The sequence below is a fragment of the Lipotes vexillifer genome, unplaced genomic scaffold (genome assembly GCF_000442215.2).
Source record: "Lipotes vexillifer unplaced genomic scaffold, Lipotes_vexillifer_v1.1 scaffold802, whole genome shotgun sequence".
NCBI lineage: Eukaryota > Metazoa > Chordata > Mammalia > Artiodactyla > Lipotidae > Lipotes > Lipotes vexillifer.
Window position 1 is genome coordinate 1,036,905 of NW_006790237.1, and position 11,173 is coordinate 1,048,077.

Below are 11,173 nucleotides of genomic sequence, written 5' to 3' on the forward strand. Positions count from 1 at the left end.
AAAAAAAAAAAAAAAAATCTTTACTAGGGAATTTCCTGGTTGTACAGTGGTTAGGACTCTGCGCTTCCACTGCCATGGGAACTAAGATGACACGAGCTGTATGGTGTGGCAAAAAAAAAAAAAAAAGTCTTTACTAGACTCATAAGTGAAAAAAACAAAACTCATGTTTTCTTCTAGTACATTTATGGTTTCATTCCCCAAACCCACCTAAAGTTTATCTTTACACATCAGAAATTTACTTTGGCATACAGTAGGTGGTAGAGATCCAACTTTATTTTTTTTTCAGATGGTTGCACACTTGTCCTAACACGAAATCACTGAATATTCTGTATATTCCCCATGGGTTTTATTATTTATTTATTTATTGTGATAGGTAAGAAGTGGATTTATTTAGAGAGAACCACACTCTGTGGAGTTAAGAGTGCTGGGAAATTCTAGACCACGACTTAACTAAGGAAAGAGGCATAAGACACCTATCCGTGCCAAGGTCTGGAGTTTGAAATCTCCCAACAAGGTGCAAGTCAGTGTGGACAGCTGTCAGGGTTGGTTTGAGACACCGGGTTCTTGCCACCACTGCGCAGAAGGGGGCCGGGTACCAAATAGGTGCTCATTAAGTGTGAAGTGACTGTAAAAAGGACTCAAAGCTTCCTTCTTTAAAGGTTAGTGATTAAGAACGCTGGAGCCAGACTGCCCAGGTTCAATTCCCACCTCTGCCTCTCATTTTCTGCGAAACCTGGAGCAACTAATGCCTCAGTTTCCCCATCTGCAAAATGGGAATAGTAACCGAACCATCCTTAGGTTGTTAGCACAATGCCAGGCACATGGCAATTGCTCTGTTAGATTTTGCTTTACAAGAATTTAAAAAACAATAAATTAGTATTCAGTTATAGACGTGCATTGACCAACGCAGTAGATACTAGCCCCATGTGGCTATTTATATTTAAATCGAATAAAAATTAAAGTTAGGGCCTTTCTCACCTTCTGGGATGGCCCACACTCTGTCTGTGGAGTATGTTTCTCTCTAAATAAATCCACTTCTTACCTAAAAAAAAAAAAAGTTAAAAATTCAGGTCCTCAGTCGCACGCACCCCACTTCCAGTGCCTGTGGCTACTGTGTTGGACAGCGCAGATACAGAACATTTCATCACAGCGGAAACTACTGTTGGACAGCGCTGTTACAATCAGCAGAAGGCCTTTTTAGTTTTTTTAAATTTAATTTAATTTAATTTTTCCACGAAACCATTGTCTGGGGATAAAATGGCCCATAGAGGAAAGCAACGTTCATTAAACTGCACAAAACTCGTGGGTAGTGCCCGCTCCTCACAAAGATGGCGGCGCCGCAGAGCATGCATGCTCCTAAGACTTTCCGGTCTCCGGTCCTGCAAAAAGATGGCCGCCGCCACAACCCGTTTAAACCCTGAGCGGACACAGCCACACTGTCCTCAAACCCCACGTGGCCCCACTCCCCGCAGAAACAAGACGGCCTCCCGACAACTCTCGCGATAACAAGGCTGGCCACACTTTCCCAACGTGAGCTAGCGCGCTGGCGCGCAGTGATGGCCAAAGAGTCTCGCGGCACAGTGTCTGTCGCTTCCCGCCCCTCTGCCATGAACGTCATGACAGCGTCCGTGCGGTCTCCGAATCGCGTGCTTGGGTAGGGCAGTCCGTCAATCAGAGTCTCGCCAAGGCTCCTCCTCAAACCGTGTTACCCTGTCCTTCTTTCGTCACTTCCTCTCTAGCTTCTGTGCAATCGATAAGGAAACCAGGACGACGCCGCGGCTCTCCTTTTTTCAGGCGGCCGGGAAGATGGCGGACATTCAGGTTCGGGCTTGGGGCTGACGCAGACCTAGCGGGGCCCGGGCTTCAGGGGCGCGTCCTGGAGAGCGGGAGCCCGCACCCCACTTTGGGGGTTAATTCTGGGCGTCCTCGATTTCCCAGGGAAATTCGGGCAGAGGGCGCGTGTCTTGGCGTTAATCTCGATTGGCACCTCCTAAATCTTAGGAGCTCCGCATTTAGGTTGTAATTAAGACTCAAGCTTTTTAGGAGTTATCTTTTTTAAAACCCAGGGTTTACAGAGTGTTTTTCTGGAGGCCTTAGGCTGTAGGGTTAATCCTGTGAGAACTGAGTCCTAAGGGCTACTCCAGGGAGCCCATCGTTTTGGTATTTAATTTTGGAGCCACATGTAATTAATAAGGAGTGACTCCTGGGTGGGTATCTTTGTGTCTTGGAGAATAGTTCTTGCTGAAGGGTGTCCAGAGTGTTAGAGGGATGATTCTGTATCTTTGGGTTTGAAGGGGTGAATTCTGCAGGCGGTGGAAGGTGCTTTAGACCGTAAATACCGACGTAACCCCGGGTTTAGAGTTGAGTCTGGGTTAGGGGTAAATTTGGGTGAGTGCAGCGTTTGGGGAGTTAAATACTGCAGAGGATGAGATCTGGAAAGCTTTGTGAAGCTTTCCAGACCAGGTTGCTGCCTGCTACAAGCTTATCAGCTTTCACCTCATCCCTGTAGACTGAGCGTGCGTACCAAAAGCAGCCGACCATCTTTCAAAATAAGAAGAGGGTCCTGCTTGGAGAAACTGGCAAGGAGAAGCTCCCGCGATACTACAAGAACATTGGTTTGGGCTTCAAGACACCGAAGGAGGTATGGGGAGCCTCAGAAGAAAGAAGGAGATCCCTGTTTCCCTGCACGTGTGCCCAAACTGAGTTGCCGTATCCGCTTCTGAGTGGCTGTTGCTGGGGCTGCTGGGAATCGTAGTTTTTGTGTCTACAGGGAGGCCACAGCCCTGTTCTTTTCAGGAACTACCATTCAGGGCTCGCTAATCCTCCTTATCTCTTCAGGCCATCGAGGGCACCTACATTGACAAGAAATGCCCTTTTACTGGTAATGTCTCCATCCGAGGGCGAATCCTGTCTGGTAAGTGAGGACCTCTGGGGGCTTGGGTTCAAATTCCCGGGTCTGAGGGAGGAGGGGCTGGGGACACTGAGACTTCGGGGTTCTGGTTGAGGAAGGGGTTGGCAGACTCCTGGTTATGGGGGGCACTGGCAGATGATGTCTGTTATTTTCACGATGGTCTTCAGATGCCCACCCCGGGCACTGCTGAGAAAGCAGTTGGCACAGCTGATGCCAGGAGCAGGGCTTCTTGGGAGCTCTGCTCAGCGGCCCCCGATTCCCAGCATGCCCTGGGCTGCCCATGGCTCCCTTCCCTATGGGGCCTGATCCGGGATCTGCCCCTTCCCCCCAGGTGTGGTGACCAAAATGAAGATGCAGAGGACCATCGTCATCCGCCGAGACTACCTGCACTACATCCGAAAGTACAACCGCTTCGAGAAGCGCCATAAGAACATGTCTGTGCACCTCTCCCCCTGCTTCAGGTGAGCACGGTGGCCCCAGGTAGCCCCGCTGAGCTGCCCTCCCAGGCGGAGAGGAGGGGGTGGGCTGCACAAGAATCTGGGTGACTTGGGATGTGCCTTGGCCGTTAACAGGACGCCCTGGCTGCCGTGTGAAGGTAGTCAGCTGTTGGGGGCGGGGGCGGTTAGTGAGGGGACCCTGTATCACCATCTTTGGGAGCCTCCTGTTCTCTGAAAAATGGAGGTGCTAGTTGGAGGTCTTCTGTCCTGGAAGGGTTGGAGCATTCTCTGCAGGGCATTGAGCTTGGCGCCTTTCATAGTTATTGCTCAATAAATAACGACAGGGCGGCGTGCAGTGCAGATGGAACTGGAAATAGCAGCTTGGTTGGGATTTGGAGGAGCCAAAGGTGACAGGCCTCCGCCTGGAGACAGTCAGAAAGGCACCTTTAGGGCCTGCTTGGGGAAGAGTCCCTCTGACATGGCGCTCCTCACCCCCACAGGGACGTCCAGATTGGTGACATTGTCACAGTGGGCGAGTGCCGGCCCCTGAGCAAGACGGTGCGCTTCAACGTGCTCAAGGTCACCAAGGCTGCCGGCACCAAGAAGCAGTTCCAGAAGTTCTGAGCCCAGACCCCTGCTCACCGCCCCAGACAAAATAAAAGTTACCTTCCCAGCCACGGGCCAGGCTCCATGTCCACGCCCTTATCAGAGGGAGGGGGTGTCCCTGGGAATTAAGTGGGGTTGATGTGAAAGATGGGGCTGTTTTTCATCCTGTGGGTGCGTAAGGATGGGAACCAAATCCTGCTTCCTGCCCTCTCGTCTCTGGGTGAAGACAGCCTGTAGCAAGATGCTTCCCCTCTCTGGCCTTTTGGTCCTTTTCAGCTTTTGATGTCGGAGTACCTAATGCCTTCTACTTGGTGTTGAGCTTCCCCTGCAAGTCTCTGGGGAGGAAGTGAGTGAGGGTGGAGGTTCCTGGGTTCTCTAGACTCTGGGCCCTTTCTGGCTTCTGAGGGCACGGTAAGGAAGAGGTAGTGGCCCTCTGGGCTTTGCTGGGGGTCGGCATGTGCTGGGCGCGCTTGAGGAGTACACAGCTGCGCGGTTCGGAACTATGAGGGTCTTGACTTCAACCTGGGACTGTACCCTGATGGAAGGAGTGGGGCAGGGAAGCAAGGCACCCGCCCTCCCCCCCACATGCTCCATGCTCCACCGTCCCCTCCTAAGTGGACACCATGCCCATTTGCAGATAAGCAAACTCATCTGAGGGGGCAAGTTCTCTGCCTGGGGTCCCCCAAGGAGTAGCTGAGCTCCACGTGTCAGATTGTGGACACTTTCTTTGCCTAAGAATGCAAGTAAGGAAATTAGCCTTTAAGATAAGTCGCTAAGGCCAGCCAGCAGTGCGGGGCTGCAGGCTGCTCAGAAATGGATAGGAAGTCCGTGGAGGTGGGACTGATCTGGGACAAACCAAGTGGGGTGGCCTTGGGTGAGGAGAGAAATTGGAGATGGGGAGAAAGGGGACAGAGCCAGGCAAATGAAGGGGAAGAGATTTCTGACAGGACCGGACATGGTGACCTTGACTGTCAGGGAAAAAACCTGGGAGATGAAGAGAGCTTAACAGTTGGTAATGGCAGGAAGGCTTTCTGTTAGAAGCAGAGAAAAATGGGGAAAGGAAGAGGGAACTTGAGTGTCAGATACAGAGGTCAGGAGAGAGATATGGGACAGAGCCCTCAGCTGAACACCGAACAGGGACGGAAACCACAGCCCAGGGACAGACTCAGATTCCAGAGGCAGAGATGGGCCTGGAGAACATGACAAAGAGGCATGCGTGGGGTGGGTGGCAGGTGCGGACAGAATGAGAAACACCACAGAGAGGGACCCAGGGACTTGGGGATCTGAAGCAGAGACCCTCACCAGAGCCACAGCCGGCAGAGATGGAGGCACAGGCAGAAGGGAGGTGCCGGAGTCGCCCCGCTGCCTTCACCCCTGGCGGCCTGGTGCTGCCAGGGTCCCCAGGTCCCTGACCCCCATGCCTGTACCAGGGACTGAGGCACACACTGGTACAAGGGTTGGGAGACAGGGCCGTGAGGAGAGAGGAGCCGCCGCTGCTGCCTCCCAGGACTTGGCCTCTGCACTGGACCGGCCCGTGGGCTCCTTTTTACCCAGGCCCGGCGAGGGCGGGGGTTCCTGCCAGAGGAAGCGGGGCGCGTCAAAAAGGGCAGGAAGGGGCAGGGACGGGTCAGAGGGGGGCACCGCCCTGAGGTTCAGCCTGCACGCCTGCCCCACCCAGTGCTGGAGGGATAGAGACCCTGAGGAGGGGGACTGGGACCCAGGGGCGGGGGAACAGGGGGAACAGAGCTGCGGAGAGAGAACAGAGACCCAGCAGGGGATCTGAGGCCACTCCAGGAGCCCACACCCACAGGTGTTTCCGTTTGGGTTGGGGCCGCTGTGTTTACAAAAACAACAGCCCAGCTCCCCTGCTTCCTCCCCGCGCAGCGGGTTCCTGGGCGTCTCCTCGGCACCCCATCATCAGGCTACCTAGTGTCGGGTGCAGCCCGTGTACCTGGTGGGGACACCCGACAGGCTTCCTGGTGGGTCTACTCACAAACTCCAAGAAGGCTCCCCAGGCTGTACCAGTTCTCTGGCCTGATGAGTGGGAGAGGACTTTACCTGCGTTTCTTAGAGAACTGTGACAGCTAGAGATTCGACTCCTAGGCCCACCCAGGTCACAGCCTCAGAGCTTCCCCTCTGCCTACCTGCCTGCCCCCATCCTCACTCTGCCTGCACCCCGGACTTGCGCCCTCCTCTGAGCCTTTGCACTGGCTGTGCCCTCTGCCCCGAGGAACCTCTAACCCCAGGCTTCCACCTGGCTCCCTCCCTCATCCCTTAATCTCTAATTCTCACCGAACTCTTTCCACTTGGAGAACCTCCAACCCTCCCAATCTCCCTTCCCTGCTTGAATGTCTTACATAGACAGGAAAACCCGTTTATGGCATATTTGCTGTACAAACCCTGCATGATATTGCATGTTTATTTGTTTACCTGTTGACCCCTGGGATACAACACGGAATCTCTGCAGCCCCAGGGCCTGGAACAAATTGTAGGTGCTCCAAACATGTTTAGTTGAGTGAATTTATTTATTTATTTGTTTATTTTTGGCTGCACCATTCCCTGACCAGGGATCGAACCCAGGCCCTTGACAGGGAGAGCGCGGAGTCCTAGCCACTGGACCGCCAGGGAATTCCCGGAGTGAGTCCATTTAAAGTTAAACCTTCACATTCTCACAGGCCAGGTTTGACTCCTAGTGTTACCTGAAAACTGGGTTCACCTCTTGGTGGGTGCCGAGCCAAAAGGCACAACAGAGCGAAACATAGGAGAATGAAGGATTTATTACCTGCAGCAAGTAAGGAGAACACCGGGGATCTTTCCCAAAACAGTGCCTCTCCAACAGCAAAATTGGGGAAGTTTTAAGCTAAGGGGACATGCATATTCATGAGGGGGCTGGAGCAGAGAACTCAGCACAGAATTGGGGCAAAGGTCGCCAGAGTCCAAGCTTTAGTTGACTGAAGTCAGGAGGGTGAACATTTTTCTGTCCTTCACCTGGCTGGGGGCCTTAGTTCCTGAAGAGCTCAAAAACTGTATCAGACTGTTCTGTACATCCCTTGAGGAATTAGGACTCTGTTTTATTGTTGAACTATTGTTTCTTGACTGCTTTTCCTTTTGCCTTTGTTCCCTAACTTCCCTTAAGATCAAGGATTACTGAGACCTGTTCAAGGGCAAGCATTGCAGCCAGGCTTAGATCACAAAAACGGCTTAAGCCAAAATGGCTTCTCTTATGTCAAGAAAGCCATTCCTGGTTCTTTTTTTCCAGGGACCCCCTAACCTATCTGTTTACACTAGGTCTCAAGGCATGGAGTAACCGGAAGCAATGAACATGCTGAGAAACCTCCAAATGTAAGCATTAAGCCTGCAGGCTCTGTTCCAGATTCTAGCCCTGCAGTCATTAGCTGCATGACCTTGGGACCTTGGGCTTGACTCCCCCGAGAACCACAGAGCTTCAGTTTCCTAATCTGTAAAATCTTGCCTCCCTGCCCCACTGGGAGGATGAAATATGCTCACCTGTGCTGTTTGCAGTAGAACTAATTCCAGTAAGTGATACTTTTTAGGGAAGCGATTATGTCGCATCCCTGAGCCCATCGTTAGAACAAAGCCCAGTGATGTCTTGGTGTAGCAGGGCCCCCCTTGGACAGGCCCAAGGACAAGAGTCTTTGGCAGGTAGCCCCAGAGGTATTAAATGGTTGTGGAACCCTGGGTCTACTATAGCAAATCCTAGTGGTTTGTCATGGGATCTTGAGACTATTTTAGCATGCTTCTGGAATATTCTATCGCATGCCTCTTATAGGCGGCCCCAGTGGCCATTTTGCAGGGAAATTAGCTCCAAGCGCAATTTCATAGCAGCGTCCTGGCTTATGATGACAGCGGGTGTCAGGCCTGTTACATGAAAACAGGGCAGATATTGGTTATATCATAATGTATCATGGCTTCACATCTGTCACACCAGACCACAGGGATGCTCTACTGTAGTCATACTGGCGAGCGTCATTGCAGCCCCCTGCGGTATTACAGCAGGACGTAGTAATAATGGATTATAGTGGGACCTCAGGGTCTTGTAGCAGGTTCTGTTGGTGGTTGCGATACGCAGGTTGTATGAGAGCTGGCGCGTGGGTATTATGTGTGGAGCGGGCACCAGGATTCATTTACCTGGCCCTGAGGTCTGTGAGTGGAGTCTAGGGAAAGGGGATCGGAGCAGGTTCGTATGTTTGAGCAGCCCTGCTGCTATATTCTAACACTGCCCTGAGCCCATCAAGGGAAAACCCTGGGGTCTCACATTATAGGAAGTCCCAGCTCCCAGACCCACGGATTGTTTCAGGGGTGAATATAGATTCTGCTAGAACATTCTAACAGGATACCAGGGCCATTCTAGAAAAGTTTTAGGGACATATTAAACCAGCCCAGGGTCATTCATTATTGGCTTCATTCATTCTGCTAATGTTTCCTGTGCTAGCCCCTGGGGATGCAAGAGTGAGCAAGACAGATCCAGGGCCTGGTGTCTGCGAGCCTACCATCAAGTGCACCTCTGGGGATCTTAACAGCATCCCGAGGTGGGGGGGCAGTATGGGGAACAGGTTTTTACTGTGCTCTACTATGTGCCTTGTGCCAAACCTTTGAGTCATCAAAGCCTCTCTACCGAAGTAGGTACGATTATTATCCCATTTCACAGATAAAGAAACCGAGGCTCAGAGAAGCCCACCTGGAAGAGGCAGGATTTGGTTTTGAACTCAGGTGTGATTGCTTCCTGGGGTCAGTAGGGGGCACTACAGTGCAGGTGCAGAGAGGAGGGGCGGATGTTAAGGGTGGTGATTCAGGGAGAAAGCTTGGAGCTGCCAGGGGCAGTCCCCAGGGACCAATGGCTTCATGGGTGAGTGCTCCACGCTGTCCAAGCAGTTGTTCCAAAGGGACCCACACTTGGTTTGTTTTGAAATCGGAACAAAGGGCCCCACGTTTTCATTTAGCACTGGGCCCTGCACATTAGTAATTGTCCTGCTGGGGCTTTCTATTGCTTTATGATGGGCCCCTGAGGACATGATAGTAGGCCCCCAGGGGATCTAAAGGGCATAGGCAGAGGGACTTCCCTGGTGGTCCAGTGGTTAGGACTCGGCGCTTTCACTGTCGTGGCCCAGGTTCAATCCCTGGTCGGGGAACGAAGATCCTTCAAGCTGCATGGTGTGCGCCACACCCCCCAAAAGAAAAAAAGGGGGGAGGCATAGGCAGGGATCATTAGAGCATAGGACCCTGGGGATAAGACAGGAGACAGCCAACAGATGCTGTAAATGGTCCCTGAAGACATAGCAGGACCCCAGGATACTTAGCAGGGATTCCCAGTGGGTATTAAGGGACTTTGAGGGCTTTTTCTTTTGTAGCAGGAAGGAGGGACATTATGGGGAATGTTCAGGTGGACCTCTGAGAGGCCTCATGGCTAAACCCTGAGGCCATTCTAACAGGAGGGAGAGGAGATCAGAATGGGGACTTTACAGCAGGGGCACGGGAGGGCACCTTCCATGACCTTGACCGGTCAAGGCTGGATAAGGATCCCTCAAAGATGTCTGTGCCATAATCCTCCAAAACCTGTGATTATGTGACCTTGTATAATAAAAGGGACTTTGCAGATGTGATTAAATTCAGGATGCAGAGATGATCTTGGATTATCCAGGTGGGACCAATGTCATCACAAGGGTACTTATAAGAGGGAGGCAGAGGATCAGAGTCAGAGTTGTAAGGAGGAACACAGAAGTCAGAGAGGAGAGAAGGTGCTGGCTTTGAAGATGGAGGAAGGGGCCACAAGCCAAGGAATGCAGGTGGCCTCTAGCAGCTGGAAAAGGCAAAGAAATGGATTCTTCCCTGGAGCCTCCAGAAGGAATAGTCTTGTGGACCCGTTTTAGATGTCTGACTTCCAGAACTGTAAGAACATGTTTGTGTTATTTTAAGCCACTAAGTCTGTGGTGATAGGTTACAGCAGCCATAGGACACTAATACAACATTCTAGACCCACTGTGGACGGCCACTGATGCAGGATCCCAGGGCGCATGGATAAAAGCCTGTGGAAATTTTCCCAGAGCTCCATAGAACACAGAATAGCAGGCCCTTGGTATGTTTTAGCAGGACCCTAAAGACTTCCTGGTGGGACTTCCCTGGCAGTCCAGTGGTTAGGACTCCAAGCTTCTACTGCAGGGGGCATGGGTTCAATCCCTGGTCGGGGAACTAAGATCTGGCATGCTGCGCAGCGTGGCCCCAAAAAACACACTTCATGGTAAGGCTAGAGGCATTCTAATAGGGTCCTGGCAGGGCCCCTAGGGCTTAGAGAGGACACCCCAAGTTCATTTTGGTGATCCTCAAGGCCACATGAGGGAAGACTGGACATATTTTAGCAGGATCCAGGGGACCTTCTGAGCACTCAGGGGGAGTATAGCAGGATCCTGGGGACATGTTAACAGGAACCAAAGGACTTTTTGGCAGGACAGGTAGATAAGGGGTCCTGAGAGGTGTTGAAGTGACACCAATGGGACATTGTAGTAGGACTGAGGACACCTAGAGGAGCTACCCAGGGACGGGTAAAGCAGGAGCTGCAGAGGGATATGAGCATCATAGATGGACCTGGGACCACTGGCAAGGCCCCCAGGGACAATGTACTTGGGTCCTGGGAGCATAGTGGCAGGAACCCAAGGGCTTGTCATCAGGGCTCTGGTGGCATTATTTTAGGGTCCTAGGCAATAGAGGACGATCCTACGGGCTGTGTGAGCCATTAGAGTAGGACTCAGTGTATCAAAAGGAGATACCCAGGGTGTGTAGCAGGACCTGAGGGCCCTTTTTTTAAAAAAATATATTTTAATTTTTATTTTATTTATTTATTTTAAATTTTATTTATTTATTTACTTCTGGCTGCGTTGGGTCTTCGTTGCTGCGCACAGGCTTTCTCTAGTTGTGGTGAGCAGGGGCTACTCTCACTGCGGTGGCTTCTCTTATTGCAGAGCACGGGCTCAGTAGTTGTGGCTTGTGGGCTGTATAGCGCAGTCTCAGTAGCTGTGGCACACGGGCTTAGCTGCCCCGCGGCATGTAGGATCTTCCCGCACCAGGGCTCGAACCCGTGTCGCCTGCATTGACAGGCGGATTCTTAACCACTGCGCCACCAGGAAAGTCCTTTTTTTTATTTTTAGGTCGCACCAGGCAGCTTGCGGGATTCCCCAATCAGGGATCCACCCCGGGCCACGGCAGT

At 52.0% G+C, this 11,173-nt stretch overlaps 1 protein-coding gene and 1 non-coding gene across 2 annotated transcripts; both read left to right on the top strand.

Annotated features, from left to right (window-relative positions):
• Nucleotides 1-1,536: 1,536 nt before the first annotated feature.
• RPS11 (ribosomal protein S11) lies at nt 1,537-4,021 on the top strand. The gene is made up of 5 exons (XM_007463364.1): nt 1,537-1,821; nt 2,510-2,641; nt 2,839-2,914; nt 3,243-3,372; nt 3,849-4,021. Exons 1-5 carry the CDS (start codon nt 1,807-1,809, stop codon nt 3,970-3,972), a joined length of 477 nt encoding a protein of 158 aa, XP_007463426.1. The 5' UTR covers nt 1,537-1,806; the 3' UTR covers nt 3,973-4,021.
• A 5,011-nt stretch (nt 4,022-9,032) lies between these two features.
• Nucleotides 9,033-9,104, top strand: TRNAE-UUC (transfer RNA glutamic acid (anticodon UUC)). Its single transcript has one exon. It is a non-coding gene; the product is annotated as a tRNA-Glu (tRNA).
• Nucleotides 9,105-11,173: the final 2,069 nt, after the last annotated feature.